Source organism: Pocillopora verrucosa, chromosome 2, assembly GCF_036669915.1.
Source record: "Pocillopora verrucosa isolate sample1 chromosome 2, ASM3666991v2, whole genome shotgun sequence".
Lineage (NCBI taxonomy): Eukaryota > Metazoa > Cnidaria > Anthozoa > Scleractinia > Pocilloporidae > Pocillopora > Pocillopora verrucosa.
In genome coordinates, this window is record NC_089313.1 from 16,292,747 (window position 1) to 16,309,920 (window position 17,174).

Below are 17,174 nucleotides of genomic sequence, written 5' to 3' on the forward strand. Positions count from 1 at the left end.
ATGGGCACATATAGTCAGCACAGCCATTAAGTAATGAATATACCCATGATTGTGTGAGATAAATAAATATCTGGGTTTGTTAATGTGCTTGTTGCATTGTTTATTTCTTGCATAAGTCTGTCTGTTTATAAAAGAGGCAGATTTGCTGAAAAGTAAATAATAATATTAAATTGAAAAATTGCCCCTTAGAACATGTCAACACATCATGTAACTTCATCTGAGAACATAATTTTTGAGCTTGGCCATTGGAAGCTTTAATTACAATATTCTCAGAAAAGGAAATCTTTTCATTTCATTTTTTCTTCATCGTGCAAAGCACAAAGTTAGATATGAGCTTTCTGTGTACAAATATCACAGCACCAGCCAATTAGTGGGCCACATTAAATTCTTTGTGATTTCAAGGTTTTTGTATCACAAAACAACAATTGTTATTACATCAGAATTTTGCTGCTAAGTGCTAATTAGGACAGGACATCTGATGTTATAGTGATTTTGAACAGTTAATGTTTATCAAATATCATCTTGACTTTGAAGTGCCTCTGCCCAGTGAGGACTATTTGCATTTGAATCTGAAGTTTGTTCCATGCCATTGCGATGTTTGAGTAAATCTCGCCATAAAAATGTGTGATAACAAGTTGGACAATCTCCCTCCACTGGGATTAGATGTGAGCTGTCCTCACTTTCCATCAGGAATCTTGTGGCCAAACAAATGAGATGAGCTTTCATTTGACAACTCTCTGAAATACATGAAAGATGGTCATCTGCATCCTGAAATAAAAAACTTTTTGTTAGCTTCCTCTAGTTATAATAGCAGATATCTGGGTTACACCCTGGTTCAGATGCTCTCAAATTAATAGAGAATGGATGATTAACATTGGAATGGACATTTCTTTCAGTTTCCAGTTTGTGGTATTTTATCTAAGAAGGGCTACCATCCAGAACAAGCACTTTTGGTGATGGCTTAACTATCCTGCAAGCGAAAGTCCTCTAATACAACTGCTTTAACATGCATTGTCAATTATATTCAAATACCAAATTCAGAGATTATGGATTTGTTAACAAGGCTATCAAAAATTTTCATAGCAAATGACACAGAGTTAGAATATATGCTGGTAAAGCAGTAATTTCCATGCAGTACATACATGCATACCTTGATCTCTTCAGAGCAAACCACACAAGTATAGTGGGAAATATTGATATCTTCTAATTCCTCTCTAACTCGCCTCTTGCTTTTCTCAGGTTTTCTTTTACTTAGAGGTCCATATGCTATAGGCATATGAGTGGGTGGTTGTTTCTCAAACTCCATTTTGTACTCTTGCTTCAACCATCTTATCGTGAGAGGAAGTCGATTCCAAGGACCAACATTAAGCATCTCAGAGAGGACTCTAAAGCGGAATTCAACATCTTTTTCTTTAGTCTTTTTGTTAGAGATGTGGCGAAGACGTCTGGACTTTCCTGGATTTTGCCAAGCCCACTCAAACTGTTTAGTCACAAAGAAATAAATATTATGATAAATCATTAAAATCAATACCATGATAATGAAAGGGACATGTAGAAGAGATGGAATCACTCACCTGTAAGGCAATAATATCGCTGGGAAACCCATGTATAATCAGAATCATCTCCCTGTTGACAAGATAAGATTGTCTGTATCAAAATTCAACAAAACAGTTCACACAAGTGACAGATTCAAGATCAGATGTTGGACCAGACAGATCCACCCCTCTTGCAGGAAGTCTTCGAAGACAAGGGGTGACAAAAAGAGAATTTCACCCACATCAGGAAATTATCACAAACATTGGTTATGAAGAGAAAGGAAAATAATATTTCAACTGGGTAATAGTTTGATTTAACACAAAAGTCTCAGACTAAAATTAAAACAAACGGACAGAGGAGAGTGCAGAGAATTGATATTTGGACCTTCGAAGCAAAAAGGTTTAAAGTTTCCTTGCCACCAACAACTCAGATATCAAAATCGTCGTCATCAACGGGAACATCCATATCTACATTTATTAAGTTTGTAAAATATGTACAGACATCACACCAACTGGTTCTGCACACCGATCTAGATTCTGCCGGTAAATTACATCAATCATTAGGTTAGTCAATACAGGATGCCATAGTATAGTAAAATTTACAAGTCAATGTGCCTGAAGAAGAAGAGAAAATTAATTATTCTCGGGGTACGCTTTTCACTCACCATGGGCCTCGGCCGCTTGTTTTGTAAGCACCTCCTTTCTGCACCCCTCCATTATGCTGTTTGATCCTGCGATTAGGATCAACAGTAAATCCGATATAAGTGCGTCCCTTATAGCGAGGATTTAGACAGTATAGAAGATAAACACCAAAGAAGCCTGCCTCTGTGTTGTTTACACATTCCTCCATTTATTTTCAAACTTTCGCACCATGGAAGTCACTGACCAAGGAAGAATTGGGGACGAGTCCCCATCATCGTTGCCAGTCCCTTCCTCGTTTCTCGTTCTTTTTCAGACGTGGTTGTTCATTCCTTATCACTCAACTTAATTTTTGCACGGATCTTTCGAAAATGAGAGATTCACTTTTTAAATGGTATTCTCTCTGTTTTGGCTCTTTTTTTTCTCTTTTTTTTTTTCAGTAAATTAACTGACGTTTCTCGTAGCCTTCAAATACAAGTACACCATATACACCTTCATAGCACCCCTCTACAATAAGCTCTCCATGTAGTGCTTTGAGATTGCAATAAGGCCCTTCCCTCTACCTCTCAACCAATACTCTAGCATTATTATTCATTTGGGTTAAGAATTAGTATAGTTAAAAATATACTAGTACTTGTCAGCCTTTCACAGTTTTCAATTGAAAAACACAGCTCTGTAAAAGGATGTGTGGTATTGAATAAAGCTGAACACAGCCAGAAATAAAGTAATTACCACTTGGTTCTCATCCATGAAGTTTCAATCAGCCCTTCCCACCTTTCTCACCACAGGAAGGATTGGAAGTTAATAAGTGTTTCCAATTTCCACTTCTCTCACACAGAGATGGGACAACCATAAATTATCCTTGAAACACCAGACCACAACAGAAACACCATTGGATGCCAATTTCTTCCAAAGTTTTCCAATAGAATCAGCACAAAAAATAACTTGTAAATATGACTAAAATAATCAAATATTTTGTTAACAATCTTCCTCATCACAGGAAGTGATAAGGAATTCACACCAATTGCCAAGCTTATCATTCTTACATCAATGTGAGCATGGATTACTTTCATAGACAAAAACTGTTGGCAGTATCTGTCTCTTAATTTATGAGAAGAGATTAGCGTGGAAGACTGTGACTTCCTTTTCCATACTTATCACTTGCACTCATGTTGACAACACTCATCAAGCCACATGACAATGGGAACCCTTTGTCTCAAATAAACAAATTGTCATAAACAAAACTGCCTTGCTGTTATAACCTAAATAAAATAGAGCCTGTATAAAAATGCATCACAAGAAACTCAAACCAGATTTTTTAAAATCTCTTTAAAGTTTTACTTGATTGAAAAACATCATTTTCATTACTAAAATTAAACATTCAATGCAGAAAAAGAAGTTTTCATTTGCCCCTTAACTGAAAAGCAATTCTCATCAAAATGATACTACATGACAAACAATTGTATTTATTTCTTTTATAAAAAGGTTGCAGTGGACATTTACAACTGTTGACATCAGTTTTCACAGCATGCAATTCACCAAAGACTAGCCATCATGAAGAAAATGAAGCACATGAAGTTTGCAGGACAAAATTCCCAGTTGTTCACATGAAAGCCACATGAAATAAGGCATTCTTAGTCTATTACATAATTCACAATTCCTCTGTCATTCATCATCATCTTCAGCATTTTTGACATATCGGTGCTTGATGTGATTCCACAATTTCTGGTGATAAAAGAAGGCAAAAGATATGGGTTTTTTTTTTGCACAAATAAATAAAAATCAATGATGCATTCACAAGATTTTTGTTTACCTAGAATCGAGCTGGAAAGAAAATGTGAAAGGTAGCTTTCTATATGGACAGGAATGTTATAAGATTTTGTAAGAGGCAAATTACTATGCTGCTTCTAGGGTGATTTACTTAATTATTTCCTATGGTTTATGGTCACTTTTTTATCTGATATTCTACAAAAGAAGGCAGTTAGTTTGGCATTAAGGATAGACTTCTTCTCTAATAGTTTATGTGTGATAATAATCTTGGTCTGTGTATCTTTCTTTCTTATTGCGACCATTATATTTGTGGAATGACCTATTTCTATGGAACCATCAAATCCCTTTTCAGAACAATCTGACATGAAGTGACTAAACTGACTCCATTCTATATGAAGAAGTACATGCCATATAGACACCATAAAATACCTGAATTTCTTGTCCATATAATACCTAGAACACCTTTTTACCCCTCAGATCAAGTTGTCATAAACTAAGAATTCTGTATGCCATGTAGTATTACTTCCAGTACACTCAAATGCTTTTGAGCAATGTAGTCAACTATCTGAGTATACTGCATGCAGGGGTAAACTGCAGAATGCTGCCCACTTTGGTCCACCTCACTTACATGTGTTGGGAGGCTTTGAAGATCAAGACATAACGCAATAGATGCTATTCTTATTCAATGACATGTAAATGAGTGACTGAGTGTTCTGCTGTTGCTCCGCATGCAGTTACCCACTGCAACTAATGGTTTGGTTTCAATGATTTCTGGAACTGGTGATCAAATTCTGAGTAGTAACGATACACTAAAACCTAACTAAGTTATTTCACATACAACTTAAAATTTTGTCAAATAGTACATTTAATATTTCCTTCTGATATTATGCGGGTATCAGCAGCCATCCCGAGGGGTCGACCCCCGGGCAACCCAAGGGCAACCCAAGGGCAACCCACGGGCTTAGCAGGGGATTTGTAGCAAAGGCATGCCCCGCACGCGGGGCATTAGAGCGCTTTTGCGTTTTTGGCAAAATACCCCGGGGCCATACCCACGGGATTTGCACGTAATCTGCTGTCTCAACGTTCAGCGGTTTTCGCCACAGGACAAGCAAGCTCGCTCGCTCGATGTTCTTCTAGCCCTCAAGGTAAGTCATACCATTATCATTCAAATTAGATATAAATAATGAGCCATCCATCGTCGGAAGACAGAACAAAGGAATGAGGATAGAATTTGTATAAAAGCTATTAAGGACTGACACTTCAAAAATGTTTATCTTCTTACAAATTTTGCGAATTTCGAGAATGTAAACTCGTCAGCTTCAATAAGTTTATAACTAGTTGCTTGATTATTTAACAGGATTTGAATGTGTTTTTTCCCTGTAGATCATGGATTGGAAACAGTTCTTTTTAAATGCAGGGTTAGAAGAAGACCTTTCGCAACAATATGCAAAAAAGTTTGAGGCAACATGCAACAGGCAACACCGACTATATGTTGCCCAGGTTGCTCCAGGGGTGGGGGTATTTGTCCCAATTTTTTGCCCTACCCAAGGGGCTTTAGCATGTATTTGTCACGGCAGCTGTGACAAATGCCCCTGGGTGCCCGGGGGTCGACCCCTCGGGATGGCCGCTGATACCCGCATTAATTTATCACGTATCGTTTGATCTTGTGTAATTTCATATCAAATAACCTAACTCGCATAGTTAATAACTAAATGCATTTCTCATTACGATCACATTACTAGCAGTAAAGTACAAGCTTTATCTCTCTACTTCACAAATTTGCGTTAAGTATGTAAACAGACTGACTATCTGTTAAAACTAAATATTGAGTCAGCTCACCCCTCGGTTCATAGTTTCCCATAAGTTATCCATTCCAACATCAAAGATTCTCTCAAATGCAAATGCTCCAACAAAAATGGTTACAGCAAAGGTTGAAGTTCGCCGAAATAAAGCATTGTAAACTGTTCTACCAATACTCATCGTCACTCTTGAATCCTGAACCGTCAAAAGTTTGAACCGGCTTTTCACATACGAAGATGGCGGCTGTTGTACTTTAATTTTGCAAAGGATGATGGTCAGGTTGACGTTTGGAGTGTGAAAAGACCTATGGGATATTACGTCATTTTGGCGCCAATATTCACCATCTTTACCATCGTTCGAATTTCGGCGTGAAGCGTTCAGTGATTTCGCTGCTAATTATTAGAGTTCTTTAATTTTCTTCAACGATCGAATGTCGACTATGCTGTGTGATAGCTCACAAGTGGACGCTGAGGACATGGATGTTCAAGAAGCAAGTGCTTTTAGGTTCAGCGAAGAGCCTTCTTTGGAGAAAATGTAAGCTAACTCTGCCACTTTACGTTACATATGTTATTCCTTCGCTTTCTACTAATGATAACCTTCTCCCCTTCGATTTTTTTCACATGAATGCAGGCTGATACGAATATATCTATTATTTCAGGTTTTAATTTTAGTTTCCCTCTTTACTTTCAGTCGACAGATGCAGTCGCAGTTTTCTAAAGAAAGAGACTGGGACCAATTTCACCAGCCCAGAAACCTTGTGCTTGCAATGGTATGAGAACTTGCTAATTAACCCTTTAACACCCAGATCAAATTTGTAATTCTCCTTACTTTCAACTATACAGTTCTTATTTTCAGTTCAGAGAATTTATTATTTGATCAACTAATTATCCTCAAATTGATATATTTCTTTATTCTCACTACTTGTCTGCTTGATATTGTATTGATACTGTAAGGGGAAATTCTGTCTTGGTCACTCATGGGAGTTAAAGGGTTAATTACTGATTAACCTGTCTTGGGAGTTGAACTAATTGACTTACACTCAACTTAATACACTTTTTTTGTGCTTTAGTTTCTGAGAAAACCAGATCTTTTCTTTCTCTTGCAAACTGAGGATCATCAAGGTCACTGTTGTGTAAAAATTCAGCTACTTTATATGTAAAGGGAGGATTTACCAAATTTGAATTATTTCTTTTGCACATGCTCTCCATGACATTGTTTGGTTCTCGTATTCAAAACAGTGTGGAAAGGATGACACAATCAAATTTAAGTTTAGGTGCTACCCAAAGGTAGGCTCCCCACTTCAATATTAGATTATTGCCTATCTCTATGCAGCTGATATATTCTAAGTTCACCACCCCCTCCCTCCCCCCAGGTTGTCTTCCCCTTCCCATGTGTTCTCTAAGTGCAACTCTTTCCTAAATTGGAGAAATATACATTTCTATTGTTTTAACTTATCATGAAGTCTAGTTACAGATCTTCTATAGTTATATAATTATTAAGCTGTTCAAAATGTTCATGCAAAGCCCCTATTTTGTTCAAGTTTTTATCCCTGCTTTTTTTGTAGGTTGGGGAAGTTGGAGAAGTAGCAGAATTATTGTAAGTGAAATATTACTGATTCAAAGTTTGTTGTCCTGTTGTACCACAAACATCAAGATAGGTTATATTGAACAAGTACCTACTGGTAGGCTTAATTATTTGTCATTTCTTCTATCCTTTTTCCTATTCATAGCCAATGGAAAGGTGAAGTAAAGGAAGGACTCCCAGGTGAGTGTAAGAAGTGTCCTTACTTTCTTTCCATGAACATCTCCACACTAAAATATCTGAAAGAAACAAAGCAATATTCCTTTCTCTTGTATTAAGTTATAATAGCCAAGTCCTTGTTGGCGAGAGAGGCATGGGGGAGTAAAAGCACAACACAATAACCTAGCAAGGTCTTGACCTTGGCCCTCTCACACTAGAATCAAGTATAACAACTGTTAGATAGGCTAACACATCTCTTTATAAGGAATATGGCCTATTTGTTGGTTCACTTAAATACAAGATGGAGAGGTCAGAACAAGAGCACAGGGCTACTCATTATGTTGAGTTTTTGGGCAAAACACTCAACTCTTGTAGCACCTCTGAGAGTAGAAGTGAACAATGACCCCAGCAAATGATCATAGAAACATAATGGAAAGTGGGGAATGACCTGTAAATGGACTAGCATCAGAATAATCCTAAGCCTTGACTTGAAAAATTTAAAGATTTCGAATTTATTGTATGAGTAGTTCTTGTTTTAAAATCAGGTAGTAATCAAAACTTAGAGAAAGCAAAAACTCACAACTGTTCATCCTAACGGGTGGATTTTGCTCAACATCTCAGTAAATTGTTTGTGATTGCTTTTCCAGATTGGTCTCTGAAAGATAAGCATCATCTCGCCCAAGAACTCAGTGACGTACTTATTTACCTGGTCAGACTTGCAGAAAAATGCCATGTTGATCTTCCCAAGGAGGTGGTGGCTAAAATAGCATTGAATTCCAAGAAATATCCTGCAGATCTGGTGAAGGGATCAAGCAAAAAGTATACAGAATACAAGGAAATGAATTCATCTAATAACTGAAAGATTGTTTCCCTGCTCAGGATAATTTTTTCTTTTCATAAATTGAGAGTGTGGGTCATTCTGCACAGGAGACAGTGCTAAAATTATACTTGCTTAAAATTCTTTCAATCTATAATTTTAGACACAGCTTTTACAATGAAGTTGAATTAACTTGTTTCAATGGTTTTTGTTGCAACAATCAGAGAGTTCAGCTGGTTGAACTCTGATCTACTAATAGGGAAAGTTTGATCACAAGTAAGGCTGTCTCCTTGAAAGAGTTCTTCACTTTGAAAGTAAGTTATGTATTCAAGAAACTATTAACAACTGGAATACTACTAGTACATTCATCAGTTGGAATACCAAAATGTTTACACGACTTTTGTGACAATGATATTGTACCACTCATAAAGGCATGGAGAAGTCTAATTGATAAAATTGTAGGAGATCTGCAAGTTGAAACTCATTCTCCTCATGGATATGATTGATGTAAATTTGTAAATATAATTTTATAAATAGCCTATTTATTCTTTTTGCTTGGGCCAGACCAGGTCATTCATGTTTGAAGTTAATGTTTTATTTCTTTATAGATAGCAAAATCATGTTGATTTATCTTAGCCAGCTTTTTACAACACAGAGTTTAGGAAATATTTACTGTTGATGACACTGATAACACTGTTGTTTTGTTTGCATCAGGGGATGTTTTTAAATTAACTGTTTTTTTTTTAATTTTGCATTTGATGTTCTATTTCACCTTGTGTGATTTTTTTGTTAACTTTTACTAGCTTTTGCAAATGCCTTGTTACTGATTCTTACAATTTAATGCAATTGCTACTTTTCAGTCATGTGGTTAACAGGAAAGTTTAATTTAAAATTACATTTCAGTGAAAATGAACTTTGCATTCCTTCTTTTCCCAATTCTTGTTTTAATTCAGTTCCAAACCTTTGCTTAGTATAAATAGTGGTGAAGTGGTAATGAGGGAATAAAATGTACATTAATTTATCATCAGCAAATTTTTAATGCTACATTTTAACTATTGTTTGAATGCTAAAGCTGGATTTTTTTAGAGGGTTTCAAATGATGTCGAGGCAGCCATATTGATGTATGAAAACAATAAAATGGGGAACATTTTGATGTACAAAGTCAATCCTTTGGCTTGTGTACTCTTTCCTTGCGAAAACACTTTCTTTTGCTACAAGCTGCCTACCATGAGAGCAAAAACATTTTAATGCCCCCAAAACACAGTGTTGCATGCCAGAAAGAGGATGGATTCCTGCTTCCAATACTGATGGTGAAGGGTTGTTGGAAAGGGCAACACCTCTGCCTTGCCTCACCCTTGAAGGTTTGGGTTCACCATGTTCAACCATCAACCTAGTTTCTAAGCCCTCATTTTTGCTTTACAAGCTTGTCTGCATTTGTGTTACACTTCTCACCACTGGGATGTTCATTTGGAGAGAGAGGTACATAGATCGCTTAATGAGAATAAAGGCTGTTTCTTTCACCTCTCCCCACCCCCAAAGGATTTTAATAAACGGGTGAGCGGGCTCTGGAAACGACGAGTTTAAACAAAATGGCGGACGACGATGGATTTCGAGTGGTAAAGAAAAGTAAAGGTCGCAAACACAGGAATAACAGGGATAAAAACGGATCTTTAGTGAAATCTCGGAACATCTCGACCTCCTATGATTCAGAAAAGTGCGATGTAAATGAGTTAAAGACGAAAATCGAGAAATGCAGGCAGGCAAAGGTTTACTTTTTTACGAAAGTTTTGTATTTCGCCTTGACGATGTACTGAAGATGAAGGTTCTACATGTTTACTTTACTGAATCCAGATATTTTATCCGTTAGGGAAGAAATTTTCGGGAGTGAGTTTCTTTTAAATGTTCAAGGTAAAATACAATAATTAGAGCATTATCTGTCAACTTTTGTCAGCCCTCCTTAGCCCTTCCCCACCCCCACCCCCACCCCCACCCCCTTCTGCCTCACTTATCCACCTGAGGCCCAGTTTCTAAACCCTGGACAAACAGGAAGAGACTATTGTTCATTTATATTACATGTTCCATACCCTAAAAATTTTAATATTTCATCAAGGATGTCTCACTCAACCATGAAAAAAAAAAAAAAAAAAATGGCCTAGTAAGGGTGGTACAATTGCTGGTGACCCTGTGGTTTTTGTTATGGCCCAGGCATTCTGGTGGTCCGAGCAGAACTGGAACCCTGCATTGAGAGTCCATTGTGCTCTCCGCTCAACCATGCTGCCTGCTAGGATTAATTACTCATTAACTAGTTGGCCAATGGAAGGATCATTTTTCAGAGGAGGTACAAAGAGGAGCTATACAAAGGGATCCCTCCCTAACAAGTCCTCAATTTTGTTTCTCTTTAGAACTACTTTGTGATGGTCATCATACGAAGAAATCCTGTTGTCCAGCTGAGTCTTCTGTTAGACCAGATAACAAATTTAAAGTCATCCTACAAGAACCTGTAACTGATATTGTTTGTTATGGAATTGGAAAACTATCTTCATGTCCTATAGCTAGATATCAGTTTGCCTTTTTGCTGTTATTGAGAGAGTTGTTAAAGGTACCTATGTCTCTTGATATCATTAACTGTCCAAATAGCAAAGCTGCTGGACATTTATTTCTCTAATCTTTTTCTTAGACAAACCACTTAAGTCTCACACTCACTTCTACAAGTGCAGTACAAATTGGGTACCCAAAATTATCTGGGAAATGATAAAAACCTCTTGCAGTAACCTGTTATGTCCTAGTTTCCCATTCAGGATGATAATCAATACTCCTAGTCAACTTGGGCGTAGAAACTAGGATAAGTATGAGTTGTACCTGTGACTTGGCATTAGACTTTTTTACTTGGAGGGTGACATTCATTTAGGGATAGGGTTGTAACATGTTATTGTACATTTCCAAAAGAGACTTCTAGGATGTTTTTGAACAACAGATCTGCAATATTTTGTTGACTGTAATACAGTACAGTGATCTTTTCCATCATGGTTAGATAGAATTGTTTTGTGATTAATAACCTTTCTATCGATTTTTTGTGACTAGATTAGTGGATTGTGTTTTGTCTATGAACCTCATTTTTCTCAAGGTGACAAAGCAGTTGTTGAAGAGTTGGGATGTTCTCTTATTGATCACAATGAGGTAAGATTTCTTTCTTAAGTATCAGATTTATGAATAAAAGGTGATGGACGCTGGAAACATGAAGGAGTCAAAACAATGCTTCACTTTAGTCTAATTACTCCAATGACTGTTTTCTTTTTTCTTTTTTTTAGGAGGGAAAGAGAAAGGTAGAAAACTTAACTCTTTTTTTCATGCTTCATTGTGGTAAACCCCTTTACAACAGTGTTCTTTGGGCTAACTGGGGTCTGGGGCTATCCAATGTTATCATTCTTGGGAATAGATTTACAAGCTATCAAGAAAGGTAGGGGTCCTGTTTAATTTTTTTTCATTTAGGTCATTACCATCAACTGTTTTTGTGCTCCATGGCTTTCCCTTTTGTAAAAGTGGGTTGGTTGGTTGAACAAATAAAAAAGAAGAAAATCGAACATGAGAAATAATAATTCTTGGATTAAACCTTAGTTCAGGAAAAGCCTGAATAAAGATGTTTACTTACTTTGGTTAAAAGAGATACAAGTTTACCTTGATTAAGCATTAAATGATAGGTATCAAGGAAAATCAATGTTTTTTTTATATTGTTCTTTACAGAATACCCTCCAGAAAGCTAAGAGAAGAAGCATCATATATTTCCAATGTATCTTTTTTTTCTTCAGTCTATCATATTTCCATCTATATAACATTTAGAATATGAATTTAAAACTTCATACCAAGAGCGTTGCCAAAGAGGGAGTTAAGTTTCTTAAGGAGATACTTTGTTTTCCAATTCTACTACTTGCTATTTAACAATAACCTAAAAATTAGGAAAAAAGTCTTTACAGGTTAACTGAAAAAGAAGCCTAAAAAAACTTCATGCTCTAAGGGGAAGTTGATCCATGCTTCCAATCACTCTGACGAAGGGCTAACACTTGAAATGTCAGCCTTTAAACTCTTTATGGTGGCCAATTTACATTATCAACTCAGTTGATAACACCAAATTTCCCTGTGATACTCTCCCACTGATGCAGCACCACAGTTTCTTTAGAAACTTACCCCCTTTATTCCAAGATAGTGGTTAGGCACTACTTGAAAAAAACATGTAGTTGTTTTTGTTTCATATAAACTATCTTTGGGCAACAACTTGTCACAATTAAGGCTATTTGTGACTGTATAAGAACATTTTTGTCACTTTTTTTCTTCAGTCTTTTGCTAGCTCACCTTTTCATCAGTTTTTCAAATGTGCCACTGAAAAGAGGTATAATTCTGTGATAATAGCTAGTTTATTGTAAAATGTTATTCCAACAACAACTCAAACATTAAAATTTTTTCATACAGAAGTTGTAATTATTATGGATAACCTTTGGTTTGTTGTCTTTGTTCCTTTACCTGTAACCATTCAGATACTTCCATATACAAGTGAGACACCAATTCCTAACACTTTTCATCACAGTGATATCTTCAATGACTCTGGAATCCATTGGTTTCCCAGGGAAGTGCTGGCAGCAGTACCAGAAACATTATGGAAGGATTGCGCTGAACCAGTGTACTGTGACGATGACCCTGAAATTGTGACATCTGATGTAAACATTTCTGTTTCATAACCATTTTAAGAGTTTTTTTAAAATAGTTTGTCTGAAATTTCTCTTATACCAATAATAATTCCAGAAATTCCTCCCCTCCTTCCATGCTAATGAAACAAACAACATTATCGTGAGACCTTTAGTTACCTCAACCAGAACTTAACAACAGGCATAGGCTGTCTTTACGCTAACTTAAATTTGTGTTCTCGTGCCGTAATTATCGGTTTTTACAAGATTTTTCGTTATATTATTTTTTTTATGCCTCAACATCAAATGCACATTACTATGAATACATTTAGTGGAAAATGAAGAAAAGTTTCACCCTATGATTTCTGTCTATGACGTCCAATAAAACCCTCAGGGAGTTGAATGGGAAATTATCAAATCTCTGTACATCTACTTTTTTTCAATGCATCTTTGTTCTCCAAAAGATGACGACAAATTCGGAGACTGGTTTCGATGGAGAAACGTTATTGGTTAAACTGGCTCTTGGAGAAACTCAGTTTAATCAGAGCCGCTACAAACCAAGTAAACCTGTTATGGACCCAGATTTTGCGCAGAAAAGATCGGTTCCAACCGGCAGAGAGAAATTAGAAACTTTTAGTGTGGTAGGGTTATTGGTGGGTCTAATTCTCAATCTTTAAATTCATGTAAATTATACTTTCTGGCTTCGACAAAATATTTTAAAAATAGAGTTTTTACACAAAAGCAAGGCCAAGAAAGCTAATTTGCACACATAGAAAGATAACTAATCGCATGCCATTATGAAAGAGGTCCATAGCTAGGACCTCTCAATGCATAAATTTCAGTTCGTGTCGCCCACCAAGCGCTGGTGACGAGGAAGCCTCAGGGCTCCTGAGAACTATATATATAGAAGTAACTACGAAATACTCTTAATACGCTCTTGGTTTTACAATCTTTCGGTTGAGACCTATCGTGATACGACCAAGATTGTGTTCTTACATTTGAGAGTACATTAGTCTTCCATTCGTTGCTGTTATTTTCAAACTTTTGCATCTTGCTTAGCGTGCGTGAAATATATATTTATACCTGGAAGCACTGTTGTAAAACACCCTAAAAGTTAAATTCTGCGAGAGAAGCATATCACCAAAACACAGAAAGCTAACTTGTAAGTAAAAAAAAACTGCCTTTTTTAAAGGGTTTTCGCCATAACCCAAAAAACATCGTGCACTAATAGGGAAACGGAACCTTGCACGGAACCAGCGCATTTTTAAGAGGAATCTTTTAGGAGCCTCATCTCGTGTCATGTGGTCAGGATAAAACCCCTAAAGAGTACTTAATAGTTAAATTTGAACTCGATGTTCTTTCAAAGAATCCTTTTACGGTTTTTGTGGTTCGTGCCCGATCTGCTGGTCATACAATTTGTACACATCTCGACATTCAGTGACAACGAGGGAAGATACAGTTAATGTTATCTTGGTGACGACAACCAGGGGATTTCACAAAATATTTCACGCGTTTAACATACCGACCTTCCTTTATACCTACTTGATATGGAGACCACGCTTGATTAGTATGGGTACGAAACGACTAATCTGACTGGTTACGAATGGTCCTAGATGAGTTCGAATCGACTGGGTAGGGAACATCCATGGGTACGAAACATCCATGGGTACGAAACAACTGGTAAGCAAGTATCCGAATATATAAACCGGGCAAAGAATCAGTTTGAATAACTACTGAATCGATATTTGACCAATACATTTGCCTTATTGACCAAGCTTGAGGTTAAATTGGCTGAATATTGGCTGAGTTTTTTTTCTACTTGTTCGATCAAGGTGGCTGAATATTAACCTCTTCTTTTTCCGTGTTTTCATGGAACTCGACTTCGTATTGGTCTTGAACGCAAAAAAAAAAAAAAGGCGCACATTGATCGGCTGGCTCAGAAGTGAGTAGTAAGAACTATTCAAAATCTCGCGGTAATTTCCTACCATTTCTTGGAATACTTATAGAAATTAACTCGTTTTCGGTTCTCGTGTGGTCGGTGAATAATTAGCTAATGTAGAGTAAGTCTAAATGTGATTCTGTTAACATCGACATGAACTTTTTTCACTCTAAAGAATTGCTCATTGTTGGGTTTTCCAATTGATGAATACGTTTTCATTGATAGTTTGGAGTATTCAGTCAATAAGAGAGCTGTTATGTTAAAATTTCAGACTGACGAACTGTTTATAATCTCTTGCGAATCACCATGACCAATGCAATGCAGGTTGGTGTTATACCTTCTGGAATATAACTACAGGAAAACAATAACTTCACCCCAAAATTTTATTGATGTGGAGGGTTCTAATAGAGGTCTCAACAAACGTGATTACTGTGTGAGCTCTCATGTTACAGACATTTCAGTTTTTTTACTCAGCAGATTCAGGCCACAAAATTTTCCTCAATGATTCATAAAATACCTTTACTCTTGGAGAGTAGGTCAATTTTTTTAGACTCCAGTGTTCTATACATGTTTCGATCATTGGAAATCTGTTCGTCAAATCAAGGAGACATTAGGGGAAATCAGATCAGAAATCAGGCTGACTATTTTATCGAGGGGTAAAACAAGATTCAACTGAATCGCTGTACACTAAACTGCGAGTAAAGAAATAAATTAAAGCGAGGGGAATTTATGATATGCCATAGCATTGGATCAGCCAACATCAAAAAGCGAAAAGCTGTTTCAGTCTTTAATTCATGAATACAGAAAAATGGTTGTTAAATACGTAAAATACCGAAAATTGCAGTGTTTACAAAACCGAGCAACAGTACTAGAACATTGATTTCAAAAGGATTAAATTTGGTAAACTATTTCCTAATCTATCTATAACTAAGCTTTTTGTCGCAAGATGTTTTCATTCATATACCTGTCTTGAAGAAAGCATTGGCTTAACTTGATTCTATATATTTATCAATTTATATTTAAGATTTATGAATTATTTTCTGTTTTACATCGTTACGCATTTTTTTTTGGGATGCTTAATTTTTTTTAGCAATTAATTTTCTTTTAATTTTTATGTTATTCCTTTCGCATGACCAAGAATTGAGAATTGAGTTTGTCAGCCTTTAAAAATTTCAAGTGGTTATATAATTATGATTCGAATTCGAATTGAACAGCATTTACTTAAAACCACTTTCTATTGTTTTTTGAAAAGCAAATTTACTGAAATACGGAGAGACCTTACTTCTTAGTAAACCCGGAAATAACAATCTTTTACTCATTCTTTGACGAACTCGTCGACCTAGTCGTAAGCAGTAAGCAACCTTGTTTGTAAGCTTCGGTTCAACAAAAAAATAACACTATCACTCAGTTTCCGTTCGTAATTAATTTAGAGTTCGAAGATCGATTTTCTGATTATGGTGTCACGCTTCTCAGTTTAGTACAGTTATAATTTTTTGTCACCAGAATGACTTACTGGACTTGTAACGGTTTTCCTTAAGTTAGCGGACCGTAAGAACGCAATAAAACCGTAAGATTATGAACTACCGTCCAAAATATATTGCTTATATCATATAAATACTTCTCCTATTGCAATATTAAAAAACACAACAACAATTTAAAATTCTTTGTCATGAAGTTTTTAAATATGCCCGCCAAACGTGGCTTTCAAATCCGCAACTTTTGATCAATTTGGGGTCACAGTTTCAGGTTGAACTTTATTGATTTTTACGACGTTGTACAACTCGGAAACTTCTGTCCACGCTCTCCACGGTTACACACACAGAATAATTTATCAAACTCACGTGTAAATTTGAGCGAAAAACAATTGTTAAAATAACAAAAGAAGAAAACTTTTTTCCAATCATTAGCTTGATTAACAATTCCTGTAATTTAGAGTGTAATTCAAATTACAACCGTCAAATAAATTTGTCATGAAGACACATACACGGTATTCAATATCAACTCACCTTTGAAACATTATATCAATTAAGTTGTCGTCAATCCCAGACCAATATTCATAATTGTGGAGAATTCTTTGTATTCAATGCTTTTAACCTTATCTTCTCTTATTCTGATTCAGGAACTCGCAAAAACGTCTGACCAAAGGTCACCTCAGAGCACCATAATAGACATGCTCGTGGTGAGACTGTCAATATTTTGGCTGGAAGAAGTCTGCATCCAACTGGTGACAGCTTGAAACGATCCGAACTTCATTTGAA

General features: G+C 36.3%; 3 protein-coding genes across 3 annotated transcripts; 2 read left to right on the forward strand and 1 right to left on the reverse strand.

Moving 5' to 3' along the window:
* Positions 1 to 75: 75 nt before the first annotated feature.
* On the reverse strand, positions 76 to 2,507 carry LOC131781026 (structure-specific endonuclease subunit slx1). The gene is made up of 4 exons (XM_059097666.2): positions 2,201 to 2,507; positions 1,575 to 1,626; positions 1,151 to 1,480; positions 76 to 768 (listed from the first exon to the last, which is right to left on the reverse strand). Exons 1-4 carry the CDS (start codon positions 2,383 to 2,385, stop codon positions 511 to 513), a joined length of 825 nt encoding a protein of 274 aa, XP_058953649.2. The 5' UTR covers positions 2,386 to 2,507; the 3' UTR covers positions 76 to 510.
* Positions 2,508 to 6,057: 3,550 nt separating this feature from the next.
* Positions 6,058 to 9,590, forward strand: LOC131781029 (dCTP pyrophosphatase 1). Its single transcript, XM_059097670.2, has 5 exons — positions 6,058 to 6,278; positions 6,435 to 6,513; positions 7,309 to 7,340; positions 7,474 to 7,508; positions 8,132 to 9,590. Exons 1-5 carry the CDS (start codon positions 6,175 to 6,177, stop codon positions 8,341 to 8,343), a joined length of 462 nt encoding a protein of 153 aa, XP_058953653.2. The 5' UTR covers positions 6,058 to 6,174; the 3' UTR covers positions 8,344 to 9,590.
* Positions 9,591 to 9,890: 300 nt separating this feature from the next.
* On the forward strand, positions 9,891 to 17,167 carry LOC131781033 (SRR1-like protein). Its single transcript, XM_059097675.2, has 8 exons — positions 9,891 to 10,057; positions 10,169 to 10,209; positions 10,704 to 10,900; positions 11,383 to 11,478; positions 11,610 to 11,758; positions 12,043 to 12,088; positions 12,831 to 13,010; positions 17,036 to 17,167. Exons 1-8 carry the CDS (start codon positions 9,891 to 9,893, stop codon positions 17,150 to 17,152), a joined length of 993 nt encoding a protein of 330 aa, XP_058953658.2. The 3' UTR covers positions 17,153 to 17,167.
* Positions 17,168 to 17,174: the final 7 nt, after the last annotated feature.